Here is a 17343-nt window from a genome sequence, read left to right as displayed (position 1 = left end):
CTCACGATTAACGGAAGACCTGTCTGCTCTTCAGATGGTAAGTAGACGAGGAGACTGAGGGTTGCCTTACTAAAACGTCGGTGATTCTGCTTTTAGATATGTTTCAAGTCCAGTTTATTATTCTCTTTATTTGATTTTCAAGAGAACATTTATGTATGAAAATCACAGCAAATTATATGGTAACACATAAAAATACAATCTGTGCCTATCTAATACTAAGGACTTCAGAAAATCCTGAAAGCACTACCTATTCAAGCTGGCATTTAAAGATCTGTGTGAACCTTAACTCCCGTCTTATTATTTCTCCCCTTCCACTCCGCCATTTTTATCTTGATACCAGTCAGGCTTCAACAACCCGGCCTTGCCTTTGTTTCTATTAGAAATGTTTTTATCCCGCCCCGAACGTTGGAGGGCGCGGGTAATAAATCCTTTTAAATAAATAAATAAGCCAACTGCCTGTTTTCACTCTGATCTTTGCTCAGGTTTTTTAGGTGCTAAAACCTATATTACATACATGAATAAGGACAGCACCGAAAAACCCCATGCAGATATCGGATGTAAAATCATGCAGGTGGCTTATTTACGTTGGCCCCTAAATGCTTCAACTCTTCCTTCTCCACCATCTGCTCTAATCCGGGGTTGCAATTCCTCCCTTCACATATCAAGAAACAAATATTAGCTTGCAAGCCCTCAGCTTGGGAATCCCTGCTTGTGAGTCTGAATTCAGGCTTGCTTGTCCACGGAGAAAACAAAATTGCTTACCTGTAACATGTGTTCTCCACCAGCAGCAGGACAATTGATCCACACAGTCCCACCCTCCTCCCCTTAGAGTTGAAGTTTAGCTTGTAAAATGACTGCGGAAATACCCGCGCCTGCTGGGGAAGACTTCTAGATCTTTCCAAGCTCTGAGATGACACGTTCCACACCAGCGCTGTCCAGTGACATCACCCACTTGTGCAGCTGAATTTGTCCTATGGTCTAAGGTGAACTCCTGCTTTCTCTGCTGTTTCCAAGGACTTTGTCTGTGAGTGAATGAGAACAGAAGAATGAATTCAGTTTTCCTTTTGTTGATTATTGATCCCCCTGCTTTCATAGAATTGCTGTAGAATGAATAATTATGTTCCCTTTCCTGCTCATTGTGCACATTTGGTGCCCAGGAATATCTTTATATTGAGTAGGAATATAAGGAGCCAACTCCTAGCTAAATTCTTGGAAACTTTCCTGGTGCTTTACAAGCTTAATGTCTTTTAGATAATTTTTTGTAGCTTTCTTGTCTCTCACTTTTGAAAGCAGTTTTACTAGGAACTTGATCATTAAAAGTTTATGATCTGCATTAGGAGAAAAATGTTTTGTTGAAGGGGTAGAGTGCAAAGGACTGTGCTCATGGTACAGCTCATAAAATGTTAATGAGTGAAGCACGCGAGCGCCGATGCGTCAAGGCGCCCTGCTTGAGGTGTAGTTTACATTGAGATGACGCAACTACAGCTTGTGAGGATTGAGTACCTGGGAGAGGAGAGAGATTTTTTTGATAATATACTAATTGGATTAGTTTAATAGGCACGTGATTAGTTTCCAAGCACTATACTTTCTTCATCTTGTCCGAGCAGAATATGCTGCCGAAAGCTGGTCGTTCATACAATAGAAAAGGTATCGCTTTTACCACTTGTACGTTGACCTTTATTTCCACGTTTCTCAAACTCTGTATTGCTTTTTTTGTTCTCCTGCTGTTGGTTCCTTCTCTCTCGCCCCCATCAAATGCTTTCCAGATAACCTGCTGATGTTTTCGTAGACGCCGTCCCCTAACTCTTCTGTCCTCTCTACTCCTTATCCTTCTAACTGTGCTGTTTGCTAGGTTTCACCCAGCAAGGTATGGAGAATGTCAGTCAGGAGAGCCCCTTGACTTTTCCTTGTTTGAATAGCCCAGTTACTGACCTCCCCTTCTGGACATGTGCCGTTGGGCCACTTAGGAGAGGGATCTGATGTCTGAAGCATAGAAAGAGGGCCCTCTGTTTTGCAATATGTACAGATTTGCAATATTTCTGTTGACAAGATGACTCTGACTCTTCCTAGGACTGCAGTGATAAACAGAGTCAAATTGAACGAGCTGTAAGAGAGAAGCGAGCCGCAGAAGAAGAACTTGAAAAGGTAAAGATGCACAGGTCCAGTTTTACGCTTTTGCTGTTTTGCATGGACCCATTTATCTGCGTTATTGCAGGGACCCATGGAGATGTAAGCTCTTTGGGGCAGGGAATTATTATGCCTGATTTCTAAAATGCTATATGTCGCCTTCAGCATTTGGAAATGGCGGGCTTAAAATTCAAATTCATTTTCCCCTTTCCCTTACCTTTTTGGGGCAGGGGGGGGGGGGGAATTAATTGATGATATTAGTGCAACGTTGGACATAGTTGAGGAGAGCGTGCGTGCCCAGATGCTAAAAACAGATAGATAAATAATGACAAATTAGGAAAAGAAAAGTCGCCCCTTGTGCCTGGGTCTAGGCCCGAAGCCAGGGCCTCACATAGGGGTAGATTTTTAACGAAGCGCGCGTGCTATAAAATACGAGCGGCGCACGCACGTGCGAGGGCGGATTTTGTAATCCGCCCTCGCACGTGCGTACGGCGTGCACAAGGGGGGGGAGCAGTTATGCAATTCCCCAGTTCCCTCCCAGTCCGCTTTCCTATCCCCTACCCTTCCCCTCTCCTCCCCACCCTCTAATCCCTTTCTCTTACCTTTCGATTTTTTTTTATTTTGTTGCTTTCTGCTCCAATGGAGCAGTAGCACCTTCCATCCCTTCCCCTCCTCCCGGATCGCTCCTTTAACTGGGCCTGGCACTTCGGCATGTAACGGGGGATAACGCATGCGGCCGGGGCCTTTTGAAGATGCGCGCAAGACCTGGCCACGCCCGCAACCCCCGTTTTTTGCGCACGCCTAGGATTTAAAATGTGGCCGATAGGGAATGGACAGTGCCCCGAAACAGGGGCCCTGGCCTGTACTTGAGCGCAATGCTGGCTCTTGCCCAGCTCTGCCCCCCCCCCCCCCCCCCCCAGGCATCAGGACTCAGCCTGGAGCCTGGCATTGAGCCTGGGCCCCATATAGGACCTGGGCCAAGGTCATCGGCAATCTGCCTCAGCCTGTGCAAGGCTGGGCCTGGGCTTAGGCTTCGTCATCAGATCCCTCTTGGACCCAGGCAGATTGGGGCCAAGGAGAATCCTGGCCTTGGCATTTATTTCTGGTGGGAGGGATGTGTGGTGGGGACAGGAGACCTCACGAGGCCCCGTTTCTTTTTTTTTTTTCTTTTTTTTTTTACATGAAATAAATTAAACATTAAACGAAACAATTTTTGTGGAAACCTCATCCCCCCCAAAAATGGAACAAAAAAACGAAACAATATTTTTACTTCTTTCCACCCCTAAACAGAGAGGCATCATGGTAAATTACATGCAGGGCGTTTATTTGTAACTCTTTGCACGTGGGGAGTTTACACCTGCCTACTCCGCTGGTAGTTCTCTCCCTGCAATGAAAGACGTTTTCAAAGGGGAAACTCTACGTGAAGTTCCTCTTTTAAAATGAGCTTGCAGGACCCCTGCCTGCAAACTGTGTACTCCATTATTTGAAGTAAAAACATAAATGTGAAAAAACGCAGACAGTCAAGGGCAACAAAGTAAATATTATAAAACTGGGACCCCCCTACTTCAAATTCTTATTTATAATTCAAAGCAATGGAACTGACCTGGCAGGTGCTCTGTTAGTCAGAGTTTATGTAACATTGTAAACCGATATGACTGTTTCTACCAAATACCGGTATAGAAATTGTATTAAATAAAATAAATAAATACAGCTATGGCTGGGTGTTTGCTGAGGCGTAGGCAAAAGCTGCAAATAATATGAAATGTGTCATTTTTGTTCAGAAATGAAATGCAAAATAATTGTGTTTGTACTGAACTCAGCATTCAAATTGACTTTGGGGCTTAGCACATAACGGGACGTAGTTACTTCACAGTGGGGATTAGCGCCTCAACAACGCATGTCCAACGCGGAGTGAAACTAATAGCGCTCATCACATACAAATGCATGTGAATGAGGCTATTAGCTATTCACTCCCAGAGCAAAAACCAAATGTGCGTCTAGGACCCACATTTCCTGAACCTCTGGCACATGCACGGGTTAGGACAACGGACGCTGATAAATTCAGCGTCCATTCTCCCAACCTGACTACGGGCACCAGAAGGAGTGTATAAATCAATATTAAAGTGTCAGGTACGTAATATTAATTTAATCACTCCTTCACTTATTGCTGATTGGTCTTTACTGTCACATTTCTAGCCTACGATTAATTGGATTTAATCCTTCCAATCCTCCCTGTCTCAGTTTTTATTATGTTTTTCACGTCCAAATAACCTCAGATTTAATCACATATTACTAATCATTTTAAGCAACTGTTGCATGTTTGACTACCATTTTCATTGATGATTAGTTTATTGATGATTCTGTTATTTAAGATTTCTATATCTTAATGAGTTTTTTAAATTGAGTAACATCGCAGTTATTCATTTCCTTGTTCTCTGTAAGACTCACTTTCAGTCATTTCAATTGTTCTCTGTAAACCGAAGTGCTTAGTGATTCTGTCTCTAGAACCTCGGTATATAAAAATGTTAAATAAATAAATAAATACATTTCAGTGAAAGGACCAATTACCTGGTGCCCGTAGTCAGGTTGGGAGAATGGACGCTGATAAATTCAGCGTTGGTTTTCTTAACCGGGGGACAGCCACCGTCAGCGGACCTCTCTCCAGCGCATGCCGTCAAGGAGGCGCTAGGGGCGTGCAATCGCCCCTAGCGCCTCCTCGGCAGCGCGAGCCCTCATTTAAATATTGCATGGCACCCCCAGGAGAGAGGTTCCTGGGGGGCGCGTTAGGAAAGCAGGCACTGAACACTCAGCGCCCGATTTCAGCGTAACCTTTTTGCATCGGCCCCAGTAGGTGGAATAACCTCACAATCCAGGCAGATCCAAGACTTTACTGGGATGGGTGCTTTTTTGCCAGAAGAAATATTAAAGTGTGCCGGTAACTAACAAAACAGCAACATGAAAGAAACTGATAAGTACAAGAAACTGAATTTGGGACTGGACTTTTCTTGAACACAGAGCCAGTGAGTTTATCATTTGCTCGTTCGAGTACAATAAATGTAACAGATTTCATAGGTCTTACGAAAATGCCAGTAAAGTACTGTATATTTTTAAGAAAACTGTTAAGTTTAACTAGCTTTCATTGTTTTTATTTCATCAGATTGACAAAATGCCTCCATAGTTAAAGGTTTACATGGAAGGCTAGTGCATCATCTCTCTCTTATAATCTCACCTGGCCCCTGACTCTCTGTGGGACTTGGCCCAGCCACCTTATCTCGCTTTCTCAGCTGTAATTGAAAAAAATAATCATTCCTCCTTCCATCAGAAAAATTATGCAGGCACGAGGGACCATATAACTTGCAATACGTGTTATGAATCTCCTTGAATAAGGGGCTTGTTTTTCCAAACGACTTAGGACACGCATAAGTGGTGCTTTGAAAATCAGGGGGTTAGGTGTGTAAAAGTGAGCGTGAAAACCCATTTCGCATGTACGGTTTACCTGCATTGGGAGGAGGTGTTCTGGGGGGAAAAGGTTTTATGCGCACGCTTTCGACTTTTGCAAACATGTGAGTGACTGTACATGCAGAAAGTGTGTGTGTGTGTGTGTGTGTGTACACATGCAAATACTGGGTCAGCCTGTCAATGTTCACAGCGGACTTGTGCACATGCTTTGCACCCACAGACTTCAGCCCTCCATGGCCTGTTTGAAAATTACCCTCAAATGGTGCTATAATAATTATTAGTGCTGGATTCAACTCCTTAACCTACATAGCTCATTTCGTTCTATATATTTAAAGATACTCCAGTTAAATTGGCCAAAATATGTGCGCATATTAGATTATGTAAATGAGTAATTATGTATCCCTTGTTGGGAAAACACCTCTGCTCGAAAGAGCAAGACATCCAAATAAGAAATGTGGATAAAGAAAGTTGGTTCAGACTAGAGCAAAAAAAGTAATTTTGCTCCTACCTTGACGTGACCATGTTGCAAAGAGAATTTATTTGTATCAGGGGGGTCACGTGACTGTGAAATAAAAGTTCCAATGTTGTATATCCACAGTAGCGCTTGTGGACAAGGGAAGTGTCTTGTCTCTGGCTTGCTTGTTCCCCTTGTGGTAAACTCCTACTTGCTCACAGCGCTATATACTGTGAATCATAAATCATAACGCAGGATTTATTGCGGCCTCTAGTGATTGAGAAATACTTTGCTGTGTTGTTGCCTGGCAACCAGTTGTGATTGACAGTTGTGAGAGGATGCCCCTCCCCTGTTCCCAGATTACCAGAAGCAACTGCACAGCCAGGCCCTCCAGTAAAATAATGCTTTTATTTGTTCATGAGGCCTGTTCCTCCACGGGCAGCAACACGCTTCCAAGCCCCAGATTGCCGCATAGGCAAAGAAGGCATTTGCAAAATGGCATATGGTTTGGAACAAGAGGACCTAAAAAGGCATTAGCAGGGTCCCAACTAGATCATTGTAATTCTGGTAAACTTTGATACAAGGAGTCATCTATGGAGGTACTGCAGTTGATTCAAAATTGCGTGGCTAGGGTAATTAGGGGGTTCTCATTAAATGGAGCATGTTACTCGGATTCTTAGTAAGCTTCACTGGCTTCCAATTAATTTCCAGTGTCATTTTAAATGTTAAGATTTTTTTTTTGGGGGGGGGGGGTTCACACACACTGTACCCACTGTACCCACTTGATTTATCAACTAAAATTGACTGGTTCATTCCCTCTAAAGCTCTTAGTTCATCACATGGTTGTAATTCGAAGACACCCATCCATTCAAAATTCACACTAATGGTTCCAGAAAGAGAGCTTTTTCTTGGATGGGGCCAGCTTTGTGGCATGCCCTGCCGGGGCACTTAATATTTCACCGGCAATTAAAAGCTTGGCTTTTCAAAGTAGCTTTCCAGCGACGCATGTTGTTGTGCTTTGTTCTATTTTACGCAGCTTAAACTTGCTGAATGTTTAGTTTAACTTATAATTTTATGTTTGTAACTTTATGTGCTGTTATGTTTTACTTTTTGCTGTATTTTGTATTGAATGTTGTGTATCACTGCGATACATGTTTGGACATGTGGTATATAAAAAATAAATTTGAATTCCCTGCAACACCAGCACTTTCCAGACAGTACAAGAGCTCTTTGCAGAAACCAAACACCCAGTTCTATTTTACCCTGTCCGGGCTGCTGTGTCCACCAGCTGCTTACACAGATATCCTCACCTAGGTGATAGCTCTTGGCTTTTCCAGGTCCTGTCCAGTCAGGCTGCTGCCTCCTTTGGCAGCCTCCTCGCCCTCTTTTGTCTTCCTCTTGGAGTCTTTCCTAAACAAGTTTCTTCCTGTCCAAACTGCATTCTGATTAGCCTCAGCTCTTCAGGTCTTGTTCATCTGGATCACATTACTTCCTTGAATTTTTGTACACTAAGACTGCTGAAATACCTTCCATGTCTCTGATTAGCTTAAAATCCAACTCCTGCTTATTCGCAATAGGTGTTTTTCTCTGATATGTAGAAACAGTAAACAATTTCTGCCTAGCTTTTAGTTGTCATATTTATAAAAAGGGTCTTATGCATTTGAAATCTTGCATCAAAGACTCTGTCAAACATGTCAATATTGTGAGGTTGGAGTACCTGATTTGAAAGCTTGTATTTAGGGTGATGGTCACTTCAACCCGCAGAGTCAATGAATGCCAGACCCAAGGGATGGATCTGACTTATAACAAGTTTGACCATGACACAGTGATGGTTCATACACATCAAAAGCTCCTATCTAAGCTGCTTTGCAATGTCACTGTAAACAGTCCCTCTCACCTATCTATACTCCTAAGTAGGTTCCATAAAAATCTACACAATTAACATAACACAAAGTACAACATAAGACTGACTACATTCAAACCTGTTTATTTTATTTATTTATTTATTTTATTTTAGAGTATTTATATCCCACACCCTTCAAAGTTCTGGGTGACTAATTCGAATATATCCCACCTAAACTAATTTAGTGAGGAATTGTCATTTATTAAGTATTGGACAATAAATAAAAGTTGAATTATAATTTCTAAAAACCTTGCTCAGACAAATGCCCTTTCATTAAGTACTAGGCTAAAAACAAGGTCAATTAAAAATCTCTGAAAACCTGCTCAGATGCCCTTTTAGCCTGATACTTCACTTTGAATGCATATCCAGCGCAGCTCACTGTTTCAACTGCAGGGGGGGAGATAAAGAAATAGGATTTACATCCAGACAACATCTAATAAGGCATTGATCTGAGCAGTATGAGTATACAAACATCGGGGTAACTTGCTCGATACGACGGTTACTACCCTTAAACATTTAGCCTTATACTTCACTTTGATGCAGCTCCAACACTGCTCTCTGCATCAGTGGCGGGGGTGGAAGGAAATTAGAATCAAAAAGTTACCAATAAGGGCCCTGAACTCAGCGGTCGGAGTAATAGGTAAGTATGAGAAAATAAGTGTGAAAGCTTGCTGGATAGACTGGATGGGCCTATTGGTCTTCTTCTGCCGTCATTTTTATGTTTCTATAAGTTGAAGCCTCTAGTGGAGTCTCTGGAAAAGAAGCTGGGGAGTTATCGGCAGTCTATTCTAGACACAAAAGTGTGAATGCCATCTTATCCAGTCTTGTGTACAAGTCATTTGACGCAGCAAGATCTTTTGCAGCAGCCATTGGGGTACACTGGATGGTCTGGATGAGAGCCAGCAGTCTGTGTAAAGATGCTCATGGCAAGTTGGCTGACCTCACAAGTTCTAGGACAAGGTCAGAGAAACCATTGCCCAGCTTGAGCAACATGTGGCATCGGTCCTTGGTAGGAGTTGACCAGTGTGCCTTATTCCAAAGATGCCCCATCCATCGATTTCAGTGGTATTACACTCCACCTACGCTGCTGCAACAGCAACGTTCAGCCTGCAGATGCCAGTATGAGAGATGTCAGCCTGAGACGCCACAGCATTTCCAGCCCATTTTTTGACAAGATCTGACCCTCAGGCCTTGACTGTTTAGTAGTGAGGAAGATTCAGCTGTTCTTCGATGAGTGGCAGAAGATCACCAAGGATTGTTGGGTCCTCACAATTGTGGAGTCTGGTTACCATTTGTACTTCTCCTATTCTCTAGTGCTGCACCAATATTTAGCCTTCAATTTGAATCCATTTCACTTAATCCAACTTCATTTTGAGGTGGAGTCTCTTCTTGGCCAGCAGACGATGGAGCCTGTCTCTCCCAAAGATCATGAAAAGAGGTTCTATTCCCACTATTTTCTTATTCCTAAAAAGTCAGAGGGATTGAGACCTATCCTGGATTTCTGAAGATGGAACAAGCGTCTATTATGGGAGAAGTTCAAGATGAACCCACTCCACACCATCCTATCCTTGCATCTGAAGGATGCATATGCTTGCATCCCCATCCACTTGTCTCACTGGAAATATTTCAAATTCTTGGTAGAAACATCTCACTACCAATACAAAGTTCTCCCCTTCGGCCTCTCAGCGACCCCAAGGGTCTTAATGAAATGCTTGGTGGTAGCAGCGACACCTTCATCATCAGAGGATTTGTGTTTTTCCTTATATGTACAACTGGCTGATGATGGAACCTTCTCATGTGGGGGTGTTGGACTCCTTGTAGAAGAGGATCCAGCTCCTTCAGTTACACATTTATTTATTTGTTTTTATATACCATTGTTCGATCTGGCATATCACAACGGTTTACAGTGTAACGCAGTTCCAGTAAGATTTATATTACTTACTTTACATTGTAACTTCATATCATTTTTAACATGGCGTAATTGGTAACATATTACTAACATTTTCACTAGCATAAGTAACGTTTAATGACATATAACTATGTTTCATAACTAGGTTACTAGGTTTCATAACTTTACCAAGACGAACCTCATCCCCTCCCAGAGAATCGAGAAGCACTCTTCCCTTTGGAAATGGCAATTTGCCAACAAGCACTCATCCAGAATTTGTTACAGTGTTCTCAAGTCCTGGCCTGAGTAATTGATTGTCCTCAGGTACATGGCGTAGGCGATGCATGTGGTCCCAATGACTCGCCTGAACATGAGAGCTCTCCAGTGGGTGCCTTCGCTCTCTGTGAGATTAGCTGCATCAGCCCTTGTCATATCCCATAAGGGTAACCACAGAGATAAAAACCTCCCTATACTGGTGGTTGAAACCAGGGGTCCTGGAAATAGATGCCTTGTTTCAAGTTTTACCTCATCGGGTAACACTGGCAAAAGATGCGTCCACCAGAGGGTAGAGCGCACATACAGGTTTCTTCCAAACTCAGGGGACTTGGTAGACAATGGAATGTCTGATCCAGATCAACCTCTTAGAGCTGTGAGCCATTCGGCATTTGTTGAGAGTATTCTCGCATCTACTTCAGGGAAATAGACCTCTGATCCATACTGACAACCAAGTGGCAATATTCTACATGAACAAACAAGGGGGCACAGGGTCTTGGATCCTCTGCCAGGAATCTCAGAGGATTTGAGAGTAAGCTCTCAGTCACAGGGCTCTTCTTCAACAACTTACCTTCTCGGTGTCTCTGACATGCTGGTGTATTGCCTGCATGTCTTTACATTTTACTAAAGTAAAATGTGGTTCCTCATTCTTTAATAAAGACAGTTTTTCTATTAGAAGCGGTTAACTATGAGAGTTCAAAGCATTTCCTTTTCTCTAATCTACAGGAAACTATGCAGAGGGTCCCATTAAAAGAAGGCACATACATCTACATAAGTATTTCTAAGTAATACGTTAAAAGCTACTTTCTATCACATTCACATCTTTACTGCATGTTAGTGAGATTTCCCTTCTGAACAAGACAGCCTCATTTATCTTCCTCTGTGAGCACAGCAATATTCAGCAAGCAAAAAAACCTCATATAACTTTTTCTCTGAATACAACATTTGGCACTGCAGTAATCATTTATGCTTAACTGTTTCTGATGTGTATTTAAGCAAAAGCAGTCTGGTGGCTCACGGGATAGTCCCGCGAGCCACCGCATTCACCTGTCACACTGCCAGAGGTCTCCTGTTGTGGCAGCATCCCGCCGTTGCCATTCGCCATTGACCATCGCTGATGCTGCCATTTCAGCCAGGCCGCTACCTTCCAGTAGGCACGTGCACAATATGCATGCTGTGGAGGGAAACCCTGAGTGGCGCCTCCAGATGACATCAGTCTCCTGGCCTATATAAGCTAAGGCGCCACAGCAGTTCCTCGCCTCAGCAACAGGTTTTCTACTCCTGAACAAGTAAATGCAAATCATGTTGCTCCTGTGTGTTGGTTCCTGATTCCTGTCTGCATTCCTGGATCCTGTGCCTTGCCCTCCAGCCTTGCCTCATCCAGCCTTGCCTCTCAGCCTTGCCTTGTCTTCTCCGGCCTTTCTTGTCCAGCCCACCTCGTCCTACCTTGCCTTGTCCTACTTGTCCAATGTCTTCAGTGTGTGTTCATCCACCCTTGGCTTGAATCTTCGGATCTTGACCTCTTGCTTGGACCTGACCATGATTGCCTGCCGCCTGGACCTCACCACTCTTGCTAGCTGCCTGCCCAGACCTCGACTTGTTTATGTCTCTGTTGCCTGCCCTGACCTTGATCCACTGCTCTAACCACTAGGCTACTCCTCCACTGGAGTCTGCCTTCTTGAAGTTTCTTACATGGAAGGTAGTCATCATTTTGTCTAGAAGCGTCAGCAAGCTACAATCATGGGTTTCATAGTTTCCATACCTGCAGTTTTATTACAATATGGTGGTACTCCACGCCCATCCTGATTAAAGTGGTTTCTTTGTTTCATTTTGAATCAAGCTATTGTTTTGCCTGCATTCTTTCCAAGACCTCATATCCATAAACAAGAGAAGGCTTTCCATTTGCTGGACTGTAAACTGGCCTTGGCCTATTAACTGAAAACTCAACTACATTGTCAGGCTTCTCAACTATTCTTTTCCTTCAGTCCTAGCAGATTGGGCCAGATGGTTGCCAAATGCACTTTCTCTTACTGATAAACTGACTGTATCACACATTGTTATGCACTGGCTGGATATGAAGTCCAGTCTTTGTCAAGATTCATGAAGAGCCATGCCTCCCTCAGTGGCTCACCTAAGAACTGTCTCCATTGAAGACTTTTGCAAAGCTGCCACTTAAGACTTGCCACACTGCATCAGACCACCTTATCACATTGCTTTGCTACCTTCAGATTGTCAGACATTATCACCCCATCTTTTCCAGTCTGTCCATATCAGTCTCTCATCCATCATCATGTACAGCTGCTTTGGATTATCTGCACTTATTGGCATTGAACCCCAGATGCCAAACCTTTGACCACTCTCCAAGCTTTTTTAGATCGCTTCTCATTCTGTCTACTCCTTCAGGAGTATCCACTCTCTTGCAAATACTAGTGTCATCTGCAAAAAGACAAGCCTTTCCTTCTAACCTCTCCACAATATATTGACTCTTATTGCATACTCTTATCAAAGAAAAACTGATGATAGTTGTTTCAGATGAAAGCTGTAGAACTTAAGAGAAGCTCCTTCCTATCGAGCATGTGATCAGTCACATCACATGAATCTATCAGTTTGGCTCCATTAGAATGGTATCTTCAGAGAATAGTAATTGTTATATGTGACTGCTCACCTGCAAGATAACTTACTAAAACTAACTTCTGGCTTTATCATTTGTGAGCATGAGGGCTTTTTCAATAGCCAAACAGTATATATTCTGCACTAGGTAAAACAATTATTTGTTCTCTATGTGGATACTGGAACAGAGATGTATTTTACATATAAACCTATTTTACAGCTGTATCGTGAAGGCAGAGGAAATGAAGGCAACCACAGAAAACTAGAGGAACTACATCAAAGATGTCTGATGGCAGAACGTACTAAAGATGACCTACAAATTAGTCTTCAGACAGCCCATAATAAAATTAGACAACTGGAGATAAAGTAAGCAATTCATAAATATTGTACCATAAGACTGTTTTCTTAAAGCAGCAATTCAGGAAAAATGTTATAAAGTAGGGATTGCAAAGCTAAGCAATGAATGGCCAAGGTGAAACATACAACTTTTTCTATCTACACTCAAGAGGTACAACTGCCATCTGAAACAGAGAGCTTTCTTTGTTAAGGCAGCTTAGGAGGCTCAGATCAGTTCTGGATTTCTCTCTTTTTAGGGTAATTGTGCAAGCTTTTATCTGTCCGTTGTTAGATTATTGCAGTGCACTATTGGTAGGTCTCCCAAAGAAAGATTTATACCCGTCACAATTAGTTCAAAATATGGCTGCTCAATTGATCTTCCATTATCCCAGAAGGGTGAGCGCTACACCCCTATTTCAACAACTACCTTGGTTGCCTATAGAGCAGCATGCCTCAGTTTAAGATTGTGTCTCTGATGTCTAAGGTGACGCATGGAGTAAGGGCAAAGAATCTACAGAAAGGGATCAAGCACTACACCCCAAGTCACAATTTGTGTTCTCAGAATCATATTTCGGCCCCCCCGAAAAGAAGTGAGAATGATGGCTCATAGGAAAAGGATGTTTGTAACTCGGGGGCCCAAGTTGTAGAATTCCATGCCACAGGACGTAACATTAGCATCAAATTACTTAGCTTTTAGAAAGAAAGTAGACATTTCATTCAGTAGATTGAGTATTAAGGATCTTAGCCAATTGTGAGGAAAGTTGTTTTAAGTTAGATTTTATGTAATTTTTATTGTTTTTATGATTCATTTGGTTTTATTGCTTTGTTTTAAAATATTTTTTGTACACCGCTTTGGTCTATTGTAGGGGGAGCAGACTCTTCTTTTTCTAGGCCTGGAAGCATCTGTCTGCTATCTGCTGGAGATGGAGAATAGTGAAGAACTAGGGCTGCCTGCTCATGCATATTCATTGTGGAGATCCGGAAAACCTGGCCTGTTTGTGGCTCTCGAGGACTGAAGTTGGCCACCTCTGGTCTATCTGCATTGCAGCCAGTGACCTAGTATTAGCTGTTCTTTCTCGTCCCACCAGACGGGTTCAGATGCACATATTTTGTCTCACTACCAGCAGATGAAGAACTAGAATTCTGCCATGCAGCCCCAGTTCTTCACTATTCTCTAACTCCAGCAGATAGAACAGCGGGGCCTTCTGGTACCTGTTAGATTGTTTGGGGTTTTTTTTGTATTGTGAACCGCGCTTTTCGCCCTGTGTTCGCAACGCACCCCTGCCTAAGGTACCTATACTACGCATCGAGGTTTTGGTCTCTGTCTGTCCTCTGGGTCTCTTTGAAGTGTAGAGAACCCAACTCATCTTTCTCTTGGCTGCCTCACAAACAAAAGGGAGAAAGGTGATGCCTTCCTCACTATGGGATTTTCCCCATCTTTTCTTGTTCTGGCAGCCTATAGCTTGGGATTCACCCATGTGTGAGGACTGCCAATCCTGCTTGTCCTCTGAGAGAGCAGAGTTGCTTACCTGTAACAGGTGTTCTCAGAGGACAGCAGGATGTGAGTCCTCAGAATGCCATCCCACCTCCCCTGGGAGTTGGTTTCTCCATGTATTAGCTATATCATGGACTGAGGAGTTCTGCCTAGGGGGCAGAGAGATGACTACAGTTGCACATGCTCAGTAGAGTATGGTGAAAGCTCTAGAATCTTTGAGATCAGTGACGGGCTCCATCGGATGATGTCATCCATGTGTAAGGACTGCCATCCTGCTGTCCTCGGAGGACACGTTACAGGTAAGCAGCTATGCTTTCCCAAGTGGCATGGTCCAAACAAGAAAAATGTCGCCACCCCCCCCCCCCCCCCCCTCCCAAAAACATCTTTAAGCTCATATTTTTCAGGTACAGAAAAAACTGTATTCTCAGACATTCTCCCTTTTCACAGCTGCGAGTTTTTTGCTGGTTTTTTGTTGTTTTTTTTAATCCCAGGACAAGCAGGATGCTAGTCCTCACATATGGGTGACGTCACTGACTGAGCCCTATCCTGGAAAACTTTCTGTCAAAGTTTCTAGAAACTTTTGACTGGCATCCAGAGCCTACTGAGCATGCCCAGCATGCCAAGATCCCTCGAGCCATAGGGGTCTCCCTTCAGTCTTCTTTTTTCCACGAAGCCATTAGCCTCGCGGTTATAGGAGTCCTGTGTGGTGAATTTTCACTACATAAAAAAGTTTTAAAAACTCAGAAAAATTTTAGAGCACCGTAGGGGTCTCATTTTTTTCCATTGTCGGTAAGTCTTTTAATTTTTCCGGTCGGTTCCGTTACCGCTAAACTGTGTCAGAAAGTCGTCAACGGCTGTCCGACCTTCATTATGGCTACGGGTTTCAAGAAGTGCCCGAATTGTTCCCGCACCATGTCCATCATGGACCCACACATAGAGTGTGTACTTTGCCTTGGCGAGGGACATGATGTTTCGACGTGCCCAAGATGCGCCAAGATGACGCCGAAAGGCAGAAGACTGCGCATGGAGAAAATGGAACATTTATTCCATCTCCAACTAATGCCATCGACATCAACTTCCACCTAGTCATCTCCGGCTGGAGCGAACAGATAGGTCATCCTTAAAACAAAACGTAGACCGGATGAAGCAGGTGATTGGCCGTCACCGACCCCTTCAAAATCATCGATAAAGTCTACATCTGTCATTGAAAAAGGCGTCTAATTTGGCAGAAACATCGTCATCGACACTGGACGCCTCACGATCCTGAATTGGATCCGATAACCAGAGTTCCATTGACGAGTCTCGAATCAGCTCCGAAGAAATCTCAGAGAGAGGACTCTCCATGTCCACCGATGCCTTTGACTCTAGGCGATCCCCACCGATATCGGTGCTGGGAACCGTACTTCCACAGGGCCCTGCAGAGGTACCGGTATCACCTTCGCTGCCTCCCCCCGTAGCTGCTCTAGTTTCACCAGCTATGAGGGCGGAACTGGATGGTTACATCCGCCAGGCAGTTCGAGACGCACTCCGTGACATGCCTCCGATGCCAGCACCAATAAAGACTCCGCCATCGATGCCAGCACCATCGCCAGTACCGGTTCCACTTCCGTCACCAGTGCCCATTCCGATGCCATTGCCGATTCCATCGCCGGTTCCACTCCAACCCATGCCGATGCCAGATATGTCCTTTTTCGTGCCAATTTTAGCGAAATTGGACACACTCATCGATGCCATCCCGGTACAACCACCAGATGTACAGATGCCAAGACCGATGGAAGAAGAAATAGTGAAAGAAGTACCGATGCCTGAACCCCTATTCCAGGTCCATCGGGAATCCCTCGTCCACGCCCATCGGTTTCTCCACTATTTTCATCGAAGCCACTGGAGAAACCGTCGATGCCATCTCTTCCTATTCCATCGACTCCTTCTCGTCCACACTTGGGAGGATCCAAATACTGACTCTTCCTCAGAGAAAGTCCTTTCAGAACCTTCTCCTCCAGCGGAAAGAAGGAAATCCCCTCCAGAGGACCTTTCTTTTTCAAATTTCATCAAGGATATGGCTGACACCATACCTTTTCAGCTGGAATCTGAAGAGGATACTAGACAAAAAACTCTGGAGGTATTACAATTCATGGACCCACCTAAAGAAATCCTGGCGATTCCAGTTCACGAAATCCTAATTGACTTACAACACAAGCTATGGGAGCATCCCTGCACCATGCCACCGGTGAATACGTATCTAATCCAACATATCCCAGGCTTCCAAAAAACTCAACTACCCCAATCAATCTGTAGTAGTTGAGTCAGTTTAAAAGAGGTAAAAAAGAATAAAGCCTCATTCATCCAATCCTCCTGGAAAAGACAATAGGTTTTTGGGCACCATAGGCAGGAAAATGTTTCAGGGGTCCATGTTAGTTTCCAGAATTGCGTCCTACCAACTATATATGACGCAATATCAGCGTAATTTATGGAAACAAATTCAAGAACTCTCAGAATCTCTTCCCCAGCAATTCCAAAATTCCTTCAGTAATATCATCCATAAGGGCCTGGAGGCTGGGAAACACGAAGTTCGTGCAGCTTACGATAGCTTCGAGACGTCATCTATAATGTTTGCCACTGGCATAAGTGCCCGCAGATGGGCCTGGCTCAAGGCCTCCGACCTGAGACCAGAAGTACAGGAGAAACTTGCTGATCTCCCTTGTGCAGGGGACAATCTCTTTGGAGATAAAGTAAAAGAGGCAGTTTTCCAGCTGAAGGAACATTCGGAAACCTTGCGACAGCTCAGGAGTCTCAAACAT

The 17343-nt window shown here is 43.7% G+C and overlaps 1 protein-coding gene across 2 annotated transcripts in view; it reads left to right on the top strand.

Annotated features, from left to right (window-relative positions):
• Nucleotides 1-17343, top strand: part of SCLT1 (sodium channel and clathrin linker 1) — a 207883-nt gene that overhangs the window by 129120 nt on the left and 61420 nt on the right. For both annotated transcript variants that reach the window (XM_029592475.1, XM_029592554.1), the window contains exons 16-18: nt 1-37; nt 2071-2145; nt 12935-13080. In XM_029592475.1, coding sequence (XP_029448335.1) covers nt 1-37; nt 2071-2145; nt 12935-13080 — 258 coding nt within the window. The remainder of the gene's footprint in view (nt 38-2070; nt 2146-12934; nt 13081-17343) is intronic.

This window comes from Rhinatrema bivittatum, chromosome 1, assembly GCF_901001135.1.
Source record: "Rhinatrema bivittatum chromosome 1, aRhiBiv1.1, whole genome shotgun sequence".
NCBI classification, from domain to species: Eukaryota; Metazoa; Chordata; class Amphibia; order Gymnophiona; family Rhinatrematidae; genus Rhinatrema; species Rhinatrema bivittatum.
The sequence above is the reverse complement of the archived record's forward strand: the minus strand, read 5'-3'. Positions and strand labels throughout refer to the sequence as shown.